We start from the raw sequence: 23,596 nt of genomic DNA on the forward strand, positions 1-23,596 counted from the left end.
TGATTTTGCAGAAAAGCATCCTGCCAATCTAGATGCGCTTTTCCGAAAATACTTTTAACGGAAAACTTTTCCATTAAAAGCATTTCCGGAAAATCATGCCAGTGTAGATGTAGCCCGCCTCCATGTGCGGCAGCGGGCAAAAAAGCAAACAACCTTGGGAATCATTAAGGAAGGGACCCATAGGAAAATACCGTATTGCCTCTGGGTAAATCCACGGTGCTGCCACGTCTCGAATACGGGGTGTAGATGTGGTTGCCGCATCTCACCAATGATACACTGGAACTGGAAAAGATTCAGAAGAGGGCAACAAAAATGACGAGGGGTTTGGAACAGCTGCTGCGTGAGGAGAGATGAATAAAACCCTAACCCGGCAGATTCACACAGCGAAGGGGTCCGGGTCCTCATACCAGCTCCCCTACCCTGGATGCCGGCCAGACTCCAGGGCAAAGCCACCCGTGCTTATGATGGGTCAGGGCAGTCACCCCGTGCGTTGGGGGGCCCCAAGGCAGCCTGAGGCATTACCTGGGGGCTCTGGCTAGTCCTCAGCTCTGCCACCTCCCGGCTGGTCACCCACTTCACTGAGGGGGCGGGATGTGGAAAAACCCAGCCTGCTCTGTTTCCCCGAGCCACACCGGGGGAGCCTCCATTCGGATAACGTGGGGTCCCCTTTGGGCGCTGCAGGGACCCAGAGGCGGAGCCGGGACGGAGCCATTTGTCCCCCTGAGGGTTACGGGGCCTGAGGAGCCTGCATGTCGCTCCCCCTTCCACCGGGGCGCCCCCTCATTGAATGGGCGAAGGGGGGTTCGCTCAGACTGTACCTGACTGCAGGGCTGGTGGGGAGAAGCCAGCGCCCTCTGCTGACAGCCTGAGAGAACTCCAGCGCCTGGCCCGTTCCTGCCTCCCGCCCAGTCCCTAAAACCAGCCAGCCTGGGGCTGGCCTATGGGCTATGGGGCAGGAATCGATCCCCCTCCCTCCCGTCCCCCAGCGATCTGTGACAACCAGCCTTTCCTCTCTCGTCCGGCCCACCCCTCTCCTCCTGCTCCCATCTCCACACGGACCCGGGATCCCCACAGCCAGGACGGAGTGAGCTGTTGTGGAAGCGTCAGGCCCCTCCAGCGCCGGGAGCCTGAGCCCGCAGAGCTTCAAGGCTCCATCCGGTTCAGCCTGGGACCTGCCCCCCCATGGATAGCAGCTGCACCTGGCTAAGGCTGGCCCCTGGCCATGGGGCGGGGGGTATGCGAGGCAGGAGGAGGCTTTGCCTTCCCAAACCGCCAGCCTGGCCCCGCCCAGACTCCACCCCCAGAGCATCTACTGTCACCGTACCAGGGCGGAGCGTTACTGCCCCAAAGCGCCTGCCCTCCCCATGCTCCTGGCCCGGGGAGGCTGCGACCACCCGCCACCCACCCGCCCTAAAGTACTGGGTGGGGGGCTCACATGGGTCTGGGTCCTGAGCGAAAGGGCGGGGCTGGGGGCTTGCCTCCCCCACCTCTAACTTCACCCACCGCTCATGCCCACGGCTGTAACCAGAGAGGCCCGGAGCAGACACAGAAAGTGGATTTCACCGCAAGGCACCGTGGTCAGTGCTATGAAAGGGCCGTCCAGGGGGGCAGGAAAGAGGAAGCCAGTCAGGCTAACGGGGGGAGAAGAGCCCAGCCGGCTGGGGACGATGGCCAAGGCAGAAGGGACACAACCATGGGGAGGGGGGGTGGTGCCCACGCACCAGACTAGCGGGCAGCTGGGAACGGAAGGAGAAAGGCAGGAGACTCGCAGGGGCTCAGTGCTCACCTGGGGGAATCGGGGTTTGCAAGGGGCTGGCCCAGACGGCAGGATGGGGCTGGGCGAGGGATCTGTCAGAACGGACCAGTGTTACCTGTCAGCCCTGTGCTCTTGGGGAGCCGGAGAGTGACACTCATGGAAAACCATCCCCTTCCCCCAGGCCTCTGCTTGAATCAGAGGCAAAGCCATGAAAAGGCCGGGGGAGACCCAGCTAACCCCTCCAGACAAGGGGAGTAGAATTAAGGAGACGCCCCGGCCTCATGTGCATTGACGCTAGAACAGAGAGACATCCCCATTGGCATACAGCATGGGGACCAGCTCTTCCAAAGCAGGAACCGCACTGAACTATGGGATACCGAAAGCAGAGACGCACGGCCTGATGGGAAATCTCAGCTCCAGATGCTAATGAACCCAGGCCTGCTCACACCCCAATTAGTCATTATCAGACCAATTCTAGTAACGATCCTATTGACATCCAAATCCTGAAACTGCTTCTTTGCATTGTGAATTCCTTCAAGGAACATCCCCCCTAGCCAGGGGTGCTCAGTCTATTGTCTCACCTCCGTTAACCCTTAAACAAATCCAGTGTCTCTTCGAACCATTGTCCTGTCCCTGTACAAACTCCTACCCTTGCCCCAAGAACAACTGTTCTGATACCTGGATTTAAACTGTATCAGTTCCATTGAGGCTTCTTCATCTCCTGTCTGATCGTGCTGGGGGCTCTGCTCTGCTGGTCTCCTGCCCTCTGGCCCCCGGCTCCCCTCACCATCTGGGAACCCCGCTCAGTGCAAGTGGTGAGGTCTCTCTCTCTACATTTAGATCTATCTCTTCCCGCCCCCTCCCCCCAGCTACCTCTCTCTAGGCATAGCTTCCCGACCCTGCCCTAGGTAAACTGTTCATAGAATCATAGAATCATAGAATAATAGGACTGGAAGGGACCTCGAGAGGTCATCGAGTCCAGCCCCCCACCCTCAAGGCAGGACCAAGCTCCGTCTACACCATCCCTGACAGATGTCTATCTAACCTGTTCTTAAATATCTCCAGAGAGGGAGATTCCACCACCTCCCTTGGCAATTTATTCCAATATTTGACCACCCTGACAGTTAGGAATTTTTTCCTAATGTCCAATCTAAACCTCCCCTGCTGCACTTTAAGCCCATTACTCCTTGTCCTGTCCTCAGAAACCAAGAGGAACAAATTTTCTCCTTCCTCCTTGTAACACCCTTTTAGATATTTGAAAACCGCTATCATGTCCCCCCTTAATCTTCTTTTTTCCAAACTAAACAAGCCCAGTTCATGAAGCCTGGCTTCATAGGTCATGTTCTCTAAACCTTTAATCATTCTTGTCGCTCTTCTCTGTACCCTTTCCAATTTCTCCACATCTTTCTTGAAATGTGGCGCCCAGAACTGGACACAGTACTCCAGCTGAGGCCTAACTAGTGCAGAGTAGAGCGGCAGAATGACTTCACGAGTTTTGCTTACAACACACCTGTTGATACAACCTAGAATCATATTTGCTTTTTTTGCAACAGCATCACACTGTTGGCTCATATTCAACTTGTGGTCCACTATGACCCCTAGATCCCTTTCCGCCATGCTCCTTCCTAGACAGTCGCTTCCCATCTTGTATGTATGGAACTGATTGTTCCTTCCTAAGTGGAGCACTTTGCATTTCTCTTTATTAAACCTCATCCTGTTTACCTCTGACCATTTCTCTAACTTGCTAAGGTCATTTTGAATTATGTCCCTATCCTCCAAAGAAGTTGCAACCCCACCCAGTTTGGTATCATCTGCATACTTAATAAGCGTACTCTCTATCCCAATATCTACATCATTGATGAAGATATTGAACAGTACGGGTCCCAAAACAGACCCTTGAGGAACTCTACTTGTTATCCCTTTCCAGCAGGATTTAGCACCGTTAACAACAACTCTCTGACTACGGTTATCCAGCCAATTATGCACCCACCTTATCGTGGCCCTATCTAAGTTATATTTGCCTAGTTTATCAATAAGAATATCATGCGAGACCGTATCAAATGCCTTACTAAAGTCTAGGTATATGACATCCACCGCTTCTCCCTTATCCACAAGGCTCGTTATCTTATCAAAGAAAGCTATCAGATTAGTTTGGCATGACTTGTTCTTCACAAACACATGCTGGCTATTCGCTATCACTTTATTACCTTCCAAGTGTTTGCATATGATTTCCTTAATTACCTGCTCCATTATCTTCCCTGGGACAGACGTTAAACTGACCGGTCTGTAGTTTCCTGGGTTGTTCTTATTCCCCTTTTTATAGATGGGCACAATATTTGCCCTTTTCCAGTCTTCTGGAATCTCCCCTGTCTGCCATGATTTTTCAAAGATCATAGCTAAAGGCTCAGATACCTCCTCTATCAGCTCCTTGAGTATCCTGGGATGCATTTCATCAGGATCATTTCATTTGGTGTCCTCTAGTCCTTATATTATGGGAACTAATGAATAACTTTTCTTTATTCACCCTCCCCACACCACTCATGATTTTATAGACCTCTATCCTATCCCCCCTCAGTCTCCTCTTTTCCAAACTGAAAAGTCTAGTATACTTTACGTTACGTGTTACGCAGTTAACCCTCAGGGCCAGTGTAGGGGAAGCCGCGCAAGGCGTTGTCAACTACTTTGAAGGAGAATCGGCCCATTTCTTAGCAGAGAACTGGTTAGCACGGGGGCGTAGGCTGCACCGGCGCGGTGCTGGCTCTGAAGGGGTAAATCGCCCTCCGTGGGCCGGGGTGATGCTCCTCCGCTGGCCATGTTCCAGCTGGAGCCGGGATAGAAAAGGGGGCCTAGCGCAGGCCGGCACAGCCCAAGGGCGAGGCGGGGTGCTGCTGGCTCCAGCACGAGCGACGACGCACCCGGACATGGGGGCCAGCCAGACTGCAACATCCAGCAACACCCAGCCCCTGATTTCACGGCGGGTGGAGAACCTGTGGGACCCCCTAGCTGGCTAACCTGAGCCCCCCGACCTAGCTGCCACAAACCCTGAGTCAGTGGCCTGCTGCTGCAGCCACTCTGGAGCCACGCAGCCCTAACGAGGGGGTGGCCATATTGACTCTGGCCACTAGGCTATATTACCCTGAGGTGTAGGGTGGCCAGCTGGACTCAGCCGCAGGGGGATAATGCCCTGCCCTGCCCCCAAAGACAGCAGACTGCCCCAGCCCCGTGCCACACACACGAATACAAACCAGTTCTGCAACTCTGAGGGATCACCGAAAGCGATTCGGTTCTCATGCCGACGTCCCCCTTGTGTGGCCGTTGGCATGCACTGAAATGCGGGTTTCCAACATCCATCTACCCTGGAGCAAAGCCCAGTGGCCCACCCCCCTCGGCGCTGCTTTCCGAGACGCTTTCTCGCGCCCCATGGTGCCACCGGACACACGTCGTGCGTCTCTCCCGGACTCTTCCTCGCCTGAGCAGAATGAAGGGTTGGAAAAGGCTGAGCGACCGCCGGAGTCTGCGTCTGGCACCAGCCACGCTGGGAAGACAGGACGCCGGGCGAGAGGGATCCCTGGGGCTCTCACCGCTAGCAGTGCGCCAGCCCTGGGGGGGGCCCGGTTCCTGGGGAAGGAGAAATGCGTAGCAAGTATCCAAAGCGGCACAGGGATTGAGGGGTGAGGGGGTCGCCGGGTGAGTCTGTAACTTTAAAAACAAGTGGCCCTGTGACCCCAGAGGGCCTGTCAGCATTGGGGAGTTATTTCGAAATCACGTGGTAGTGCAGACACAGCCTGAGGGACCACGGGACCACTGGCTGGCTTTAGGCACTGGAGTTCTCTCAGGCTGTCAGCAGAGGGCGCTGGCTTCTCCCCACCAGCCCCGCAGTCAGGTACAGCCCGTGCGAACCCCCCTTTGCCCATTCAATGAGGGGGCGCCCCGGTGGAAGGGGGAGCGACATGCAGGCTCCTCAGGCCCCGTAGCCCTCAGGGGGACAAATGGCTCTATCCCGGCTCCGCCTCTGGGTCCCTGCAGCGCCCAAAGGGGACCCCACGTTATCCGAATGGAGGCTCCCCCGGGACGTGCGGCTGGAGTAGCGCTGGCCCGTATCCAGATGGGTACAGGGACTGGGCCCCCCTCCCAGCTGGCAGACACAGCCCCACAGAGTCCATGAAGGGGAGAGGGCCAAAGGGAAAGAAGGACCCGGCTCGCCGAGCCAGCAGGGAGATGCCAACGCTGGATGTCAGCTGGATGGACAGGGTGAACAGGCCAGTGCAAGAGTGAAGGGCCCAGGGCCCAGGGCCCAGCCTCAGTGTGAGCTGGGGCTGTGGGGCAGAGCTAAGGGGAGAGCAGCAGCCAGAGCGGGGCTGGAAGCTGGGGCAGCCGAGAGCTAGGGCAGCCAGGAGCTGGAGTAACGGGAGCTGGGGCAGCCGGGAGCTGGAGTACCGGGAGCTGGGGCAGCCTGGAGCTGGAGTACCGGGAGCTGGGGCAGCTGGGAGCTGGAGTACCGGGACCTGGGGCAGCCGGGAGGTGGAGTACCGGGAGCTGGGGAAGCCGGGAACTGGAGTACCGGGAGCTGGGGCAGCCGGGAGCTGGAGTACCGGGAGCTGGGGCAGCCTGGAGCTGGAGTACCGGGAGCTGGGGCAGCTGGGAGCTGGAGTACCGGGAGCTGGGGCAGCCGGGAGGTGGAGTACTGGGAGCTGGGGAAGCCGGGAACTGGAGTACCGGGAGCTGGGGCAGCCGGGAGCTGGAGTACCGGGAGCTGGGGCAGCCGGGAGCTGGAGTACCGGGAGCTGGGGCAGCCAGGAGCTGGGGCAGCCGGGAGCTGGAGTACTGGGAGCTGGGGCAGCCAGGAGCTGGAGTACTGGGAGCTGGAGTACCAAGAGCTGGGCCAGCCGGGAGCTGGAGTACTGGGAGCTGGGGCAGCCGGGATCTGGAGTACTGGGAGCTGGGGCAGCCGGGAGCTGGAGTACCAGGAGCTGGGGCAGCCGGGATCTGGAGTACCGGGAGCTGGGGCAGCCGGGAGCTGGAGTACCGGGAGCTGGGGCAGCCGGGAGCTGGAGTACCGGGAGCTGGGGCAGCCAGGACCTGGAGTACCGGGAGCTGGAGTACCAGGAGCTGCGGCAGCCGGGAGCTGGAGTACCAGGAGCTTGGGCAGCCGGGATCTGGAGTACCGGGAGCTGGGGCAGCCGGGAGCTGGAGTACCGGGAGCTGGGGCAGCCGGGAGCTGGAGTACCGGGAGCTGGGGCAGCCAGGACCTGGAGTACCGGGAGCTGGAGTACCAGGAGCTGGGGCAGCCGGGAGCTGGAGTACTGGGAGCTGGGGCAGCCGGGATCTGGCGTACTGAGAGCTGGGGCAGCCGGGAGCTGGAGTACCGGGAGCTGGGGCAGCCGGGATCTGGAGTACCGGGATCTGGGGCAGCCGGGAGCTGGAGTACCGGGAGCTGGGGCAGCTGGGAGCTGGAATACCGGGAGCTGGGGCAGCCGGGAGCTGGAGTACCGGGAGCTGGGGCAGCCGGGAGCTGGAGTACCGGAAGCTGGGGCAGCCGGGAGCTGGAGTATCGGGAGCTGGGGCAGCCGGGAGCTGGAGTACCGGGAGCTGGGGCAGCCGGGATCTGGAGTACCGGGAGCTGGGGCAGCCGGGAGCTGGAGTACCGGGAGCTGGGGCAGCCGGGAGCTGGGGCAGCCGGGAGCTGGAGTACTGGGAGCTGGGGCAGCCGGGAGCTGGAGTACTGGGAGCTGCAGCCGGGAGCTGGAGTACCGGGAGCTGGGGCAGCTGGGAGCTGGAGTACTGGAAGCTGGGGCAGCCGGGAGCTGGAGTACCGGGAGCTGGGGCAGCCGGGAGCTGGAGTACCGGGAGCTGGGGCAGCACAGACCAACCATGCCTAGGGGGGGCCAGGGCTGAGCTATAGCAAGGAGCTGAGGGGCCACAGAGGAAGGGGTGGACTCTGGCCGTGCCACGCAACGCTGGGGGGCTCTGAGCAGCAAGGGCCCAGCACAGCAAGAGGTCACTAGACAAGTGGCTGGCCCGGGGTGGGGACGGGGGAAGGGACATGACCCCACATGGGGAGGGGAGTTGTGCTGGGGTCATGTCACTGGAGCCTGAGGACGTGTGGACACCGTCTGAGCAGGGGTCGGACCCCTGGTGTCACCGCAGCGCAGCCAGGGCCGGGGCGGGAGGCCGGGGACGTGTGAGGAACAGTCGGTGAACTTCCGTTAGTGCCCGGAGATTATTTGGAATACGTGATGTTGGGTTTTATGTTAACGGAGAGGTCACTGGCTTTGCCCTGGGGTCTGGCCGGCATCCAGGGTAGGGGAGCTGGTGCGAGGACCCGGACCCTTTGGCTGTGTGAATCTGCCGGGTAAGGGTTTACGGCAGGACAGCGCCAGGGTTAGGCAAACTCTGTTGGGCACTTCGCTAAAGGGCCAGCTGCCATGCAGAGCCAGGGACACGCTGCTCCCCCCAGCTGAAAACAAGGGAGGTTCTGCCCCCCCCGGTTACGAATCCCTCTCTTGGGGGGGGGGGGCGATCAGAGCACTCCGGGGTTCGTACAGAGCAGGGCTGAAGGACCGAGGGCCCAGTGAGGCCAGTATCCTTAGGGTAGTTTTATTCCGTATCTATGGCAACAGACAAGCGATGGAGAGGGCGCAATCTAGTCCATTCCCCTTCTCAGCTCCACTCGCACAAGCCTCCTTCTCGGGCGGCCAGAGGCTGGAGATCTGGCGGGGCACCGCGCTGCCTCGGCGTCTGTCCATCCGTCTCCAGTGACGCCCCGGCGCTGTCAAGGCCGTTCCCCACTCTGGCATGACAAAGGCAGACGTGGGAGCCTGCAAAAGGACCCCAAAACCGGATCTCTACAGGCTTTGGTACAAAAACTCCCCCCCACGATATTCGCTGCGACCACCGAAGTACTCCAAGCAAACCAGGGAAAAGATCACTTGGGAAAACTTCCTCCCTAAAACCTCAGGGGCACCTCAAGCTCCTTTCCCCCAAAGAGCTTGAAAAAAGAAAAGAGAAAACAAGCTGCCGTCTGTGGAAGCTGACTCCTTAGGCAGACAGGCAGACAGACTTCCCAGGACACAAAAATGAACCGATACCGATTACTTAGACAAGAGAAAACAAGCTTTTATTATCAAAACAAAACTGCAGTTGCGAGCATAGTTGAGGTGGCAAGATGGTAAGAGCCACCAAATTGATACACTCAGACAAAATTCTCTGGGTTAACAAGTTTCATTGCAAAAGAGGAAAAACACTGTTAAACAAAGAAAAAAACATGGTTAATAGCACAGACCTCAGTTCCAAATTCCCAAACCAGAATACAATAAAACCTGACGGACTAGCTAAACGTTTCCTTACATACACGTGTAAGAAGTCCTTCTTGGGGACAGAAGTGTCTTTCTGTCTCCCTTAGTATCTGGAGAAACTGTTCTGCCTCAGCCTAGTTCGAACTACCTAGTTTGTGCCCCGTGTAGCCGCGCTGCACAGGGTTCGAACCAGCGGGGTTTTAAAAATGGCGGCGCCCTGCTTATGCAAATGAAGCCCGGGAAATTCAAATCCTGGGCTTCATTTGCAAGTGCGGTATGCCTACATTACCCCGCTAGTTCGAACTAGCGGGGTAGTGTAGACATACCCGGAGGGAAAAGATAAAAATTTCTTTGTTCCAGTTTGAAATCCCTACTTGCATTACTATCGGCTGACCAGATACCTGGCTAGGTAAGCCCCTTAGCCACGAGGCTACTGGTCAACTCTCCTGGTTATGACAGGCGCTAAGGACTCTTATACACTTCTAATCAGTATCTCTGTTGGGATGTGTCTACCCAGCACCCAGGACAAGCTACGCAAATTACATAGCTTATTTCGAAATAGCTTATGCGTGTGTCTCTGTGTTTGTGTCGCTGAGAGTCTGTTTGTATGTGTCTCTGTGTGCACGTCTGTCTGTGTGTGAATGAGTGTGTATGTGTGTGTGAGTATGAGTGTGTATCTGAGTGGGTGGGTGTGTGTACTGCATCAGTGAGGGAACTGTCCGCGTTGCTGGCTGCAGGCAGGGTGCACAGAGCCAGAGGCAGATCTCACCGGGGTGCACAGGGAGATGTGTTGCAGAGGGAACACACTGGGGTGGGGGAGGGTCCCAAGGCTGCTACTGCTGGAAGGGTGCCCGGGTGGTGGACCCTCCCGCGCTCTGCCACCGAGGCCCGACTGGCTCCTTCTCTCCCCCCACAGCCTCCCCTGCACTGCCCCTCCCCCAAGGACCACCCTGAGGCCTGGGCGATGGGGGGAGGGAGGAGGCAGACAGTTCAGAATAGCAGGGCGGGGGGGGAGAGGGAGCAAACTTGGGTCGGAGCAGGGGCCAGTGTGGGTGGGGCCCTGGGGAGGAGGCTAGGCGGGGGTGGGGCCTTGAGGTGGGGCAGGGGGCAGTGTGGGTGGGGCCCTGGGGAGGAGGCTAGGCGGGGGTGGGGCCTTCGGGTGGAGCAGGGGGCAGTGTGGGTGGGGCCCTGGGGAGGAGGCTAGGCGGGGGTGGGGCCTTCGGGTGGAGCAGGGGCCAGTGTGGGTGGGGCCCTGGGGAGGAGGCTAGGCGGGGGTGGGGCCTTGGGGTGGAGCAGGGGGCAGTGTGGGTTGGGCCCTGGGGAGGAGGCTGAGCGGGGGTGGGGCCTTGGGGTGGAGCAGGGGGCAGTGTGGGTGGGGCCCTGGGGAGGAGGCTGAGCAGGGTGGGGCCTTGGGGTGGAGCAGGGGGCAGTGTGGGTGGGGCCTTGGGGTGGAGCAGGGGGCAGTGTGGGTGGGGCCCTGGGGAGGAGGCTGAGCGGGGTGGGGCCTTGGAGAGGAGCAGGGGGCAGTGTGGGTGGGGCCTTGGGGTGGAGCAGGGGGCAGTGTGGGTGGGGCCCTGGGGAGGAGGCTGAGCGGGGGTGGGGCCTTGGGGTGGGGCAGGGGGCAGTGTGGGTGGGGCCCTGGGGAGGAGGCTGAGCGGGGTGGGGCCTTGGAGAGGAGCAGGGGGCAGTGTGAGGAGGTGTCTCCAAATGCAGGAGTCCCGCGCTGCTGGTGGATTCTCCCATTTTCACTACATCTCCAGTCTCCAGGTCCGGCCATGAGAGGTGCACTTCTTGTAGTTGGGACTTGTGTTCCGTTGCAGGACATGCTGTATGGCTGCAGCCTCGGTGGTCTGGGAGCGCTGCCGGAATACGTCTGCCACCTCTTGCAGCCTATTTCTCAGTGCTGTTTTCTCCCAGGGGTTGCTTGCGATGGCAAAACCGGCTTTGTAAATCTCAGCTGCCTCGGGCAGGGACTCCTGCGTGTAGAGGAGAAAGTCCCCCCAGTGAAGGTAGACGGCCTGCTGGCACCTCTTGCTGAGGGTGGACACCTCGCTCAGGAGGTTGAGGTAAATCTCCTCTTGGTACTCAGGTGTCTTTTGTCCGAGCATTTCAGCTAGCGCCAGCTTTGCAGACACAAAGGCGGGATCTTTCTGCACAGCCATCTTGAAGGCCTCTGTAGCCGCTGCCAAGATTTCTTCTCTCCTACCCGTGTCGGCCACCACCAGCTTTTCCTTGTAGCAACAACCCAGGTCATAGTGAAGGAGGTGATAAGTGGGGTCCAGAGAGATTGCTCGCTCTAGAATAGCAATTGTTTCTTCTAGGAACTCTCCTTGAAAGAACTTGGCTGCATTTCTCAGGACCTCGGGGTCCCGGCTATTCCGAACAACATCTTTGACCAGGGCTTCTGCCTGGGGTCTATCCCGCCTCTGAAGGATCTTGGCTAAATACATCTTAGCTTCATAGTTTTGCGGCTCTTCCTGGATAATGGCGCTGAACTTCTTTTTGGCGTCTGACTTGTATTCAAAATCATGTGAGTGGAGCCATGAAGCAAAGGCTGCGATTGCCGACCCAGCAAGAAATTCCCCATTGGCTTCGTCTTCTGCCAATGCCCTTTGGAAACACTTTGAGGCCTCTTGGCCGTTGCGGAAGCCGGTTGCCAGGAGAGACCAGCCTTTGTGTGCGTGGACCTCAGGGATCAGAGCTGCGTATGGCGAGCGGCTGTTCAGGGAGCGGCAGATCTGGCTCACCTTGTCCAGGTAACGCTCCACCACGTCGTAATGGGCCAGGTGATAGTAGATCCAGGCGTAGTTCCCGTAAATGACCAGGGCCTGGCGGGGGACGTTACCTGGGTGATCTCTGGCCAGGAACTCTTCAGCTTCTTTAAGGCTTTGCAGAGCGTCCTCATATCGCCCTTGCAGGTGGCAGAGATAAGCCTGCAGGGCCAGCAACGCGGCCTGGTTCGGGTAGGGAGTGTGGGCAATCCTCAGAGCCACCGTATGGAGGAGGTGAACGGCGTCCACCTTGTCCCTGATTTCAAAGTCCCAGGTGAAGTGGCACTGGAGGGTCTGCAGCTTCTCCTTCAGCGGCAGGGAGCTGCAGAGAGAGGGGGAACCAGACACCGTTGAATGAATGAATTTCCCCAGCACACTAAGGTCGTGGGGTGGGGACCAGGGAGGGACGAGGTCTCTGTCTGCTTAAGAGCCAATTGCAAAGTGCAGACCTGGCGCGGAGCTCGGAGGGCCGTGTCTGATGCCCCCTCCGCCGGGCGTGGGGCCTTTGTGGATGGGCTTCCCCCAACCTCTGTGGAATCCACTTAGCACTTCCTGTGTCCCACAAAGCCCCCCTGCAAAGCGACCCGACTCCCTGCAGCCCAGGCAGTGTGTGGTGAGCTCCGCGCGGGTAGTCGGGAGAATTTCTCCTGGGGAAGGAACCGCTTACAAGGGTGACAGTGAAGTGACTGGTTTCAATGCCCCTCCACCCCAGAGCTGGAGATGGGAACATTGCACGTTTTTTGGCTGTACCTCGGTTGGTTGTGCCATTCGCCGTTAGGGCTGAAGATATTTGACTTATTGCAATATCGGACGCACGTTCATCAAAGCCAAAATGTACACCAGGAGCGCAGGTTTGGACGTGTGCCACCGTAGCACCCAAGGTATTAACACAGAGACGTTCCCAGCTGCCGGAGCAGGAATTCCGCCCCGACTCGCGCCGTGCGGCAGGACCCGTTCCCAGCCCCAGCCACAAGAACAGACCCTGGCCCCCTCCCGCCCATGTGGAAGCCCCCGCCACCGGAGTAGTTGTCCGTCCTGCCATGCGGCTGTGACAGGTCCTGGCCCCCCGCCCCAGTGGCTCCCTCACCACAGCAAATCAGCCAGCCCCGCCTGCTGTACAGGTTCTGCTGCGCGGCTGTCCAGAGGAGGTGGCGGGGGAAGAATGTTTTGTGCGCGGTGGCGCACGGATCCACCTTAGCGGGAGCTGTGACCAGGAGGTTCATTTTGGCTTTGACTCCCATGCGTCAAGGGAGGAGGCTTTAAACTGGGTATGGCGGGGGCAGGTGACCAGAGCCCCCAGCTAAGTCATGAACACAGAGAGCTGGAGGACACGTCACAAGCTGGTGGGAGCAGGGAGACAAGACGGAAGTGGGGGGCAAAATCGAATCAGCATCTCAGTTGGGTGTCTCCTAACACCAGGCGGGCGGGAGGACGCAGGAAGGACGGGAAAGGCTGCTAAACAAACCTGGTGGCAGCTTCGCTGCCATCACCCTGGCTTGGGCGATAGGAGCCACTGGTCACGGCCCTGCAGACACCCCAACCCCACACCCTTGTGCCTGGCTACACACACACAGACACCCCACCCCCACCTAAACACACAGATCATTTCAACCCTCCCTCCCCCAAGCCTGGCCAGATACTCAGACCCCCCTGCTGGACAGACAGCTCCCCCCGCCCGCTCTGTCTGGACACAGAGCCCTTCTCTGCACCCTCCTCCAGCTGGACACCCAGCAGCCCCCCCCTCCCACTCTCCTCTCTGCTCGGTCCCATGCTCAGCCAAGGAGTCAGCGCGCCCGGGCCGGTGTAACGACAAAAAATGGTGCAGGAGTGTTATGATGCTGCAGTGAGATGGGGGTTTGGCCCCAACTGGGGGCTTGTTGGCCTGGCTTCATTTTGAAATAAAATATTCTGTCAAACTCCAAAGGTTTTAGCTTTGTCTCAATATATGAGAGGGGTGAGGAACCTGTTTTGAGTCAAGGGTCGCTGACCCACAGAAAAGTCAGTTGGGGCCACACAAGTGAGATGCAAAAAAAAAAAAAAAAAACCAAAACCCAGCAACCCTCCAAAAAACCCCAAGCCTCACTACTGTGGTCCCAAATGTGCTGTGCGGGCAGGGGACAGAGTGAAAGTGGGGGCTGGGGAGAGGGTGCTGCTGGTGGAAGGATGCTGGGTCAGGTGGCAGGGTGCTGGGGTCAGGGACATAGTCCTGCTGGGCAGTAGGGTGACTGGGAGGGTGCTGGGAAAAGGATCAGGGTGCTGCTGGGTGCTAGTGTAGATGGCAGGGTGCTGGGGCCAGGGACAGGGTGGTGCTGAGTCCTGGGGTGTGAGGCAGGGTGCTGGGGCCAGGGACAGGGTGGTGCTGAGTCCTGGGGTGTGAGGCAGGGTGCTGGGGCCAAGGACAGGGTGGTGCTGAGTCCTGGGGTGTGAGGCAGGGTGCTGGGGCCAGGGACAGGGTGGTGCTGAGTCCTGGGGTGTGAGGCAGGGTGCTGGGGCCAAGGACAGTGTGGTGCTAGGTGCTAGGGTGGATGGCAGGGCTGCCAAGGAACAGGATAGGGATGGGGTGCAGGATCTGGGAGGGAGGTGGGGGGTGGACCAGGCGAGGTCATTTCAGGGCTCCCGGTCCCCCCCCTTTTGCCCCACTAGGCTTCTTTGCACCTCTATCCCCTGCAACCCAACTGAGCTGCCCACCCCTGCTGGTTCCCTGCACCCCCCCCCAAAACCACCCCCCACAATCCAAGGGAGTGCAGCACCAGTTCCCCGCAGCCCCTCCCAGCCCAGCTGAGCTGCCCGTTGGTTCCGTATGCCCGCCCCCATCCACCTCAGCCCAGCTGAGCCCTGCTCTGGTTCCCTGCATGCCTCCCCCACAGCACAGCTGAGCCCCGTTTCCCTGCACCTCCCCCAAACCCCGCAAAATTTCAGAGCCAAGTGTTGATTCCCTGTCCCTTCCTCCCCTTGAGTCTAGCCCCGGTTCCCGGCACCTCCCTCCTCCTGCAGCCAAACTGAGCTCTGAGCTCCACACACACACACCCCACCCCACCGCCCAGCCCAGCTCCCCGGACCTCCCCACTCTGCAACCCAGCTGAGCTCAATTTCCCTGCACCTCCCCCCAAACCATGCAGACATGCTGAGCCAGCTGATTCCCTGCCTCTGCCTCCCTCCCCCCCTTGCCTGTGTCTACACTGGTGTGATCTTGCACCAAAGTGGCCGCTCTTGCGCATAAACTTGCTGCCTGTCTACACTGGCCCGGTGTTCTTGTACAAGTACACTGCCGTTCACATGTATGAAATCAGGGCTTCTTGCACAAGAACTATGATGCTCCCGCTCAGGAATAAGCCCTCTTGTGCAACTGTTCTGAACGCAAGGGGGTCAGCCGAACCTCGAGACCGAGCGGATGTGTGACGGAGTGACGACTCCCCTTATTTCGTGAGCTGCTGATAAGATCTGACACTCTAGACCCAGCAGACCCCTTCTTTGGTGTATGTAGATTTAGTTTCCTATAAGCCACTGAACGGACAGGGTGCAGACTGCCTGTCTGTTCTCAAGAGGTGTGAAACCAACTGTCCCTCATAAGTAAGCCTGTAACTTTGTACATATGATTCTTTTCAGGAAAATAAAAGCTTTTTTGCTTGCTGGAACAGTAACTGGCCAGCCAACACCTTGTGCTAAGGAAAAGCATTATAGCTTCGCACATTAAGCCTGATCTGTGGTACAAGAGGGAAACTGAGGCATGCCACTGTTGGGGAGGGCTAGCAACTCAGAGGTAATTCAAGTGAGTGGAAGGTCACGAGTACCGATGAAGCGCTCTTGTTTTCGGAAAGTTGCAGCTCACTCGCCCACGGAAGTGGTAAGGAACTAGCTGTAACCGGTTCCCCTAGCAGATCTTAGGCAGTATTTTAAGTTATAATGAGCCACCCCGACAGGGGTAGAAATGTTTTCTTGTCTTTCAGATCATCAAAAAGTGCTGGTGCCAGCTGAAGAAAAACAACCAACAAAAAACCATGGTTCTGTGTCATGACATAGTAAGTTTGTGTTCTGTCCAGGTTGGTCTTGTGTGTCTTAATTGTAATACGTATTGCAAATATTGTTGTGTGTAGGATATTGTTTTAATGAAAGGATAATTTGAGTAAAGCAGAAGCATTAATTTAAACCAACAAAATTAATAATTGGGCCCAATCAATTGGCAACTCTAAACTTAGTGAATTGACAACTTTAAAATTCAGTGAAAGGATAATAGTTTGGTAATTGTTTAGGCTAGGAGAATGTTAACAACGTCTCCACAGGTGAACAAAAAAGGAACTGGAAGGAAGCAAGGAGTGCATCACGTGAACAGAGGACTGGGAGTGGGGTACCAGCCCTCTCCCCCACTGGATTGGTTTTGCTTTAATGGCTACACAAATGAAATATTTAGCTTCTGTAAATTTGCACACCAACCATAAAAGTGGTTTGGCCAGAGATAATAAGAAATCTATTAGAAACAACACGGGCAAGTGGGACATCAGCATATTTAAGTAAAGATGCCCACAACAATGAGGAAACTAGTAACCCACCATTGCAATAACAGCTACTTGCCCTGCTACTCATTGGTGCCTGATGCCTTAAAAGGCCTCAAGAATTATGGAATTGCATGGGTTAACAATTAAACATCTATCAGAGGGGTCGCCGTGTTAGTCTGAATCGGCAAAAGCGACGAGGAGTCCTGTGGCACCTTAGAGACTAACCGATATTAGGAATGGCAACATACAAAAACCTGTAGGGGAACACTTCAATCTTCCTGGACACACAATTGCAGATCTAAAAGTAGCCATCCTGCAGCAAAAAAACTTCAGGACCAGACTTCAAAGAGAAACTGCTGAGCTACAGTTCATCTTTAAGTTTGACACAATCAACTCTGGATTAAACAAAGACTGTGAATGGCTCGCTAACTACAAAAGCAGCTTCTCCTCTCTTGGAATTCACACCTCCAGATCAGCTGCTAGAAGTGGGCCTCATCCTCCTTGATTGGATCACCTCATCATCTCCAGCCTGATCCTGGCCTGCATATTTCTACCTGCCTCTGGAAATTTCCACTACATGCATCTGACGAAGTGGGTCTTTGCCCACGAAAGCTTATGTTCCTACACTTCAGTTAGTCTATCAGGGTATGTCTACACTACAGAGTTAGTTCGAACTAGCTTAGTTCGAATTAATTAATTCGAACTAAGCTAATTCGAACTAACACGTCTAGAACTAAAAACTAGTTTGAATTAGCGTTTTGCTAATTCGAACTAGCATGTCCACATTAAGTGGACCCTGAACAGGGCTTAAGGATGGCCAGAAGCAGTGCCGGCAGGGCATCAGAGGAGGACTTAGAGCGTGGAGATGCTGTCTCAGGCTAGCCGAGGGCTGCGCTTAAAGGGACCCGACCCCCACCCCGGACAGACAGTTCTAAGGGGTGCCCCGCTTGAAAACCAGTCCTGGCTTGGAGTGCCCGGAGTACCCACACTGGGCACATCACAGCACTTGGCCATCAGACCGGCTGCACTTGCCGCAGGCTGCCATCTGGGGAGAGGGGGCAATCGGGGGGCTGCAGGAGAGCTTCCACCCCCAGAAGCCCACAGAGCCAGCCCAGTCCTCCCCATCGGGGGCTCGTACCCCATTCCTCCCTCACCTCCGTCCACTTACCCTTCCCTAGCCCCTCTTCTTGATGTACAAAATAAAGGACAATTGTGTTCAAAAATGGAATCTGTCTTTATTGAACAAAACTGGGGGAGACTGGGAAAAGGAGGTGGGAGAGGGGAAGAGAGAGGCTGGGAGAGGGGAGGGCAACTACAATGATCAGGGGTTGGGAACAGGTCCCATATGAAGAGAGGCTAAATAGAGTGGGACTTTTCAGCTTAGAAAAGAGGAGACTGAGGGGGAACAGCATAGAGGTCTCTAAAAGCAGGAGTTGGGTGGAGAGGGTGCATACAGAAAAGTTCTTCATTAGTTCCCATAAAGAAGGACTAGAGGACACCAAAGGAAAGGAATGGGTAGCAGGCTTGAAACTAGTAAGAGAAAGTTGTTGTTCTTCCCAAAGCAAATAGTTAACCTGCGGAACTCCTTGCTGCAAGAGGCTGTGAAGGCTAGAACTAGAACAGAGTTTAAAGGGACGTGAGATCGAGTCGTGGAGGTTGGGTCCATGGAGTGCTATTAGCCAGGGGGTAGGAGTGGTGTCCCTGCCCATGGTTTGTGGAAGGCTGGAGAGGGATGGCACAAGACAAATGGCTTGGTCACTGTCTTCGGTCCATCCCCTCCAAGGTCCCTAGGGTTGGCCGCTGTCGGCAGACAGGCTACTGGGCTAGATGGACCTTTGGTCTGACCCAGGACGGCCATTGTAAGCTCAGGGCTCAGGGTCGGGGGTCTCAGTGGACCCTCTTGATTTTCATGCACACTTGCTCCTGGGTGGCCAGGCTGGCAGCTCTCCTGCCCTAGACGGCCACTTTCCTGTGCCTAGTGCGGAGGTCGTGGACGAGGTCCACGATGTCCGCACTAGACCAGGCGGGTGCCCGCATCTTGCGGTCCCGGGCAAGCTCCCGGGAGCCGCCAGCCTGGTCCCGGGAAGAGGGGGAGGGCTGGGGGGCATCGGGTGGGTGGCTCGATCCGTGCCAGGTGCAGGGTCTGCTGGCTGGGTGGTGGCAGGCTTGCACCTGGCACGGGCACCGTAGCCAGGCCGTGCCCCTTTAAGGGGTCCGGGTCCGGGAGGGGGGCAGTAGAGTTTCCCTGGTGTTGGCCAGAGTGGCCACCAGGGAAAGCTGGGGAGGGCTAGCCTCCCACTAGTTCGAATTAAGGGGCTACACACCCCTTAATTCGAACTAGTAAGTTCGAACTAGGCTTAATCCTCGTAGAATGAGGTTCACCTAGTTCGAACTAAGCGCTCCGTTAGTTCGAATTAAGTTCGAACTAGCGGAGCGCTAGTGTAGCGCCTATCAAAGTTAGTTCGAACTAACGGACGTTAGTTCGAACTAACTTTGTAGTGTAGACATACCCCTAATGAAGAACTAATGTAGCACTTTGGAATAGGCAAATCTGTGGGGGATTTAAATATCCCCCGCGGTATTTGCATTAACATGGCTGCCGCTTTTTTTTTTTAACATGGCTGCCTATCACAAAAAGCGTGCAAAAGCTCTCTCTAAAAAACAGCTACCCCTCCTATATCAAACTGAGGAATCCCGAATAAACATTGGATGGCGGAATATGAGCCAGGTCCGGGGACTGATCACCCGAGGGCCACCTCCCGCTCACCGAACCAAACGAGTTCCTGTAGAGCGTAACGTATCCCAAACGTAACGAAAACCAAATATGTTGTTGTGGTAGTTTGTGTCTGTTAAATGTAAGTATTGTTATCTGAAATTGTTTCAAGGTATTGTTAAGTAGTAGTGTTCAAAGTTTTAGGTAAATGATTAGTCTTATAAGTAAGACTGATATAAATGTAACTGTTAATCCCTGGTCCCTTGTTAACAACTATTAAGATTTAGAAAAGCCTCAGGGAATTTTCTTTACTGTATTGCATTTTGCTTATTGGACATTCTAATAATTATTTGGTGCCTACGTATGTAAGAAACTGATCAATCATAATTTATACGTAGAAGCCCTTTAATAAAAGTTTCAAAGATATTTGGTAATAGTTTGTCTGTTTCTGCGCCTCCCTGGGACTAGCCACATTTCCGAACCTTTTACTTTAAACCGCAATGTAGAGATATAGTGAGAAGAGACTCTTAAATATTCAAAATGTGTGACACAGTTTGAGGGAATGTAGGTAAATTATTTCACCGCACCAAGTCTCCTGGAGCAGTAAAGTAGCACCACGGACAGCAGGGAATACAGTCAGTTCCGGGTTTACAATGGTGCCAATGGCACTGTGGCACCAGGCTCCCCAGGCACCATTATGGACCCCTCTAACCCATCCTACAGCCGGGTCTGGCCACTTGCCTTCTATCAGGGCTGGCTATTGGGGATGGGGGTCAGGGTGTGGGAGAGTAGGTCTCTAGAGGCGGGGGGGTCCTGGGCAGTGAGGGGATGGGGGGTGCTCGGCAGTGGGGAAGGTTTGCATGTTTTGGGGTGCTGGGGAGTGGGGCTTTTGGGGGGCACTGGGGGCTGGGGAGATCTGTGTGTGTTGGGGGCTGTGCAGTGGGGCAGATCTATGTGTCGAGGCGCTGGGACATGTGGGGGGGTCAGTGTGGGGCACTGTGCAGTTGTGGTGGGCACTGGGCAGTGAAGGGATCTGGGGGGGAATGCTGGGCGTAGCGGTGTGTGGGAGGGCATAGGGATTTGTGGGGGACTCTGGGTGGTGTGGCACTGGGTGTAGGGGGTCAGAGGGGTAGCATGGTGCAGCATGGGCCCGCCCCCAAGGGGAAGAAGCACAGCGCAGGGCCAGGCAGACCAGTGTGCGTCTGGCAGCTGCCACTTTGTAAACAGTGCCCTTGTAGCGGGCTGGATGGGGCAGGGCTGTGCCTGCCTGCCATGACCCGTCTCCCGGGGGCCCACAAATATGTTTAGCCCCGGGTCCATGAAAGGTTAACCTGGCCCTGTGTGGGGCGCAGGCTCTGGGACGGAGTTTGGGTGCAGGAGGGGTGCAGGCTAGGGGGAGTTTGGGTGAGGGCTCAGACCTGGGGCAGGGGATTGGGGTACAGGAGGGGTGTGGCTGTGTGGGCTCGGGGAGGGAGTTGAGCACACGATGGAAGAGAAAGGAGCGGCAGTGACATAGGAACGGAGAGAAGACTCTTCAATACTCCAAAGGTGAGTGGCAGCTTGCGGGAGGGGCTGTTGGTACAATAGGTCACAGCATTCAGACTCCCGGCTGTAACGGCAGGTCGTCCTGCAGCGCTTGTGTGGGATAGCGAGCAGCTGCGGTGTCTAAGCGCTGAGGTTGTGTCTAGACTGGCAAGTTTTTCTGCAAGAGCAGCTGCTTTTGCTGAGAAACTTGCCAGCTGTCTACACTGGCCGCTTGAATTTCCGCAAAAGCACTGACTCCTACTGTCTGAAATCAGCGCTGCTTGCGGAAATACTACGCTGCTCCCGGTCGGGCACAAGTCCTTTTGCGCAAAGGGCCAGTGTAGACAGGTCAGATTGGTTTTGCGCAAAAAAGCCCCGATGGCAAAAATGGCGATTGGGGCTTTTTTGCGGAAAAGCGTCTAGATTGGCCACGGACGCTTATCCGCAAACAGTGCTTTTGTGGAAAAGCGTCCTGCCGATCTAGACGCGCTTTTCCGAAAATGCTTTTAACGGAAAACTTTTCTGTTAAAAGCATTTGCGGAAAATCAAGCCAGTGTAGACGTAGCCTGACAGTCAGGGAGTTGGGAGGCCCCTGCCTTTAAGGACACCCCCAGGAACCCGCCTCTGGTCCGGGGCTGACTTGCAGCATCCTGCGAGGAGACCAAGAAAAGCCTTGGTCCCCCTCGTACCCCACTAGGTCCAAGCACAGCAGGTGGCTCACCCCGCGGGGTCACTGCTCCCCCCTCCCTAAATGGGGGTTTTGTCCCCGCACAGGGTCTGGCAGTGCCCCCCCCGATTTAACCCCGGCTACCCCCCCATTCCTCCCCTTCAGCCCCTCTTCTGCCGCTCCCCACAGGCGCTTGATCCCCCAGCCAGCACATTTCTGCCCCCTGCTCAGACCCTGACACCCCCCGCTGCAATTCGCCCCCCTTCACCCTTTTAAACCCCTCCCAGGAGGAGGCAGCAAACCCTGCAGCGGCCACAGCGAAGGCGACGGAGCCGGCTCAGCTCGGGTGCGTAGGCTCAGTGCACCCAAAGGGGCAAATCTGGAGAGGTCGCTTTTTCTGTCGCTCAGGCTCGTTCGGCTGCTCCCCTCGGAAGCCGGGCCCCGCCCCTCTGCCCCCGACCACCTCCCCGGGCTGCTGCAGGCTCCGAGCGTGGGGGCGGCTGGTCCCAGCTCTGGGCCGGGCGTTACAGGAGTCCCGGGCTCCCGCCGCCTCCTCCCCTGCCCTGCCACGGGCCACAGCGCTGCGGGGCCGGAGAGAGCCCGGGTCCCCCCCAGCCAGGGTGCAGGGCAGCGGGGGGGCGGTGACAGGCTGGGGAGATCCCTGCCCCAGACATGTCTGTGTGCAAAACATCGGGGGGGGGGCTGCCCTGGGGGCTGAAGGGGGAAGGCAGGAATGACCGGGGGGGGGGGGGGAATCAGAGGGTGCCAGCTGGCGGAGGGGAGGGGGCAGGGGCATGCAGAGGGTGCCAGGTGGTGGGGGGCAGACAAAGGGTCCCAACTGGCGGGGGGGGCAGGCAGAGGTTGCCAGATGGCGGGGGGGCAGGCAGAGGGTGCCAGCTGGCGGGGGGGCAGGCAGAGGGTGCCAGCTGGCGAGGGGGGGCAGACATAGGGTCCCAACTGGCGGGGGGGGCAGGCAGAGGTTGCCAGCTGGTGGGGGGGCAGGCAGAGGGTGCCAGCTGGCGGGGGGGAGGAACCAGAGGGTCCCAGCTGGCGGGGGGGGAGGAACCAGAGGGGGCGAGCTGGCGGGGGGGGGGAGGAACCAGAGGGTGCCAGCTGGCGGGGGGGGGGGAGGCAGAGGGTGCCAGCTGGCGGGGTGGGGAGGAACCAGAGGGTCCCAGCTGGCGGGGTGGGGAGGAACCAGAGGGTCCCAGCTGGCGGGGGGGGGCAGGCAGAGGGTCCCAGCTGGCGGGGGGGGGCAGGCAGAGGGTCCCAGCTGGCGGGGGGGGCAGGCAGGGGGGGCGGGGGGGGCAGGCAGAGGGTCCCAGCTGGCGGGGGGGGGGCAGGCAGAGGGTCCCAGCTGGCGAAGGGGGGGGCAGGCAGAGGGTCCCAGCTGGCGAAGGGGGGGGCAGGCAGAGGGTCCCAGCTGGCGAAGGGGGGGGCAGGCAGAGGGTCCCAGCTGGCGAAGGGGGGGGCAGGCAGAGGGTCCCAGCAGGGCGAGCCCGCGGGCTGGGCCGGGGGAGGCGAAGGAGCCAGGGGGCCCGGATCCCCGGCCCAGGGCGCTGGGCGCTGGGGATGCTCCGCCCGGGGGTTCGGGGAAGCCTCCGCCGCCAGCGCCCGGCCCTACCTCGCTGTGCGCAGCCCGGGGCCAGGGCTCCTCTCCCAGCGCCGCATCCTGTCTGGGCTCCGGACTGTCCCTGCCCGGCCGCAGCGCCCTTTATACGCCCCCGCCCCCGCCCCTTCCCTGGGGAGGGGGTGTCAGCAAAGGGAAAGCGAGCGGAAAGCGGGAAATGGAAAGTGAAACTCCGCGTTCCGCTCGGCTGTCACCCTGCCTGGGCTGTCGGCTGCAGCCCCGCTCTGTGTGTGTGTGTGTGTGTGTGTGTGTGCGTGTGCGCGCGCCTGTCTCTTCTATTTCCTAGTTGCAGCGATAGTCTCTTTAATGTTTTCTTAATAGGCTTCATGTTGTATACTCTGTCAAATTATTCTGAAGTAGAAATACATTTCGATTCTTGTGGTTATGAATATCTGAAGATGGTTTAATTAGTATTGTAGAAATAGATTTAGACTTTCATGGTTATTATTTTGTTTTTCGTTCTAAAGTAAATATTGCCATATACTACAGTGAAAGAACATCATAACTTGTTTTTAAAAAGAATTCTGTTTGTAACCTTGGGTACGTCTACACTACAGCGCTAATTCAAACTAACTTAGTTCGAATTAGTTAATTCGAACTAAGCTAATTCGAACTAACGCGTCTAGAACTAAAAACTAGTTCGAATTAGCGTTTTGCTAATTTGAACTAGCAAGTCCACATTGAGGAGGACTTAGAGCGTGGAGATGCTGTCTCAGGCTAGCTGAGGGCTGTGCTTAAAGGGTCCCG

The 23,596-nt window shown here is 57.4% G+C and overlaps 1 protein-coding gene across 1 annotated transcript; it reads right to left on the reverse strand.

Moving 5' to 3' along the window:
• Positions 1 to 8,851: 8,851 nt before the first annotated feature.
• LOC142827956 (interferon-induced protein with tetratricopeptide repeats 5-like) lies at positions 8,852 to 22,983 on the reverse strand. Its single transcript, XM_075924700.2, has 2 exons — positions 22,844 to 22,983; positions 8,852 to 12,144 (listed from the first exon to the last, which is right to left on the reverse strand). Exons 1-2 carry the CDS (start codon positions 22,888 to 22,890, stop codon positions 10,800 to 10,802), a joined length of 1,392 nt encoding a protein of 463 aa, XP_075780815.2. The 5' UTR covers positions 22,891 to 22,983; the 3' UTR covers positions 8,852 to 10,799.
• Between the last annotated feature and the right edge of the window lie 613 nt (positions 22,984 to 23,596).

The sequence above is a fragment of the Pelodiscus sinensis genome, chromosome 1, assembly GCF_052426305.1.
Source record: "Pelodiscus sinensis isolate ZL-2025 chromosome 1, ASM5242630v1, whole genome shotgun sequence".
Taxonomy (NCBI): Eukaryota; Metazoa; Chordata; order Testudines; family Trionychidae; genus Pelodiscus; species Pelodiscus sinensis.

Bases quoted from the DNA above. Each gene is read 5' to 3' on its own strand.
- LOC142827956 (XM_075924700.2), bottom strand. From the start codon at position 22,890: ATGCGGCGCTGGGAGAGGAGCCCTGGCCCCGGGCTGCGCACAGCGAG. The intron at 12,145-22,843 runs GTAGGGCCGGGC...CTCTCTCTGCAG, and splicing joins CCCGGGCTGCGCACAGCGAG to CTCCCTGCCGCTGAAGGAGA.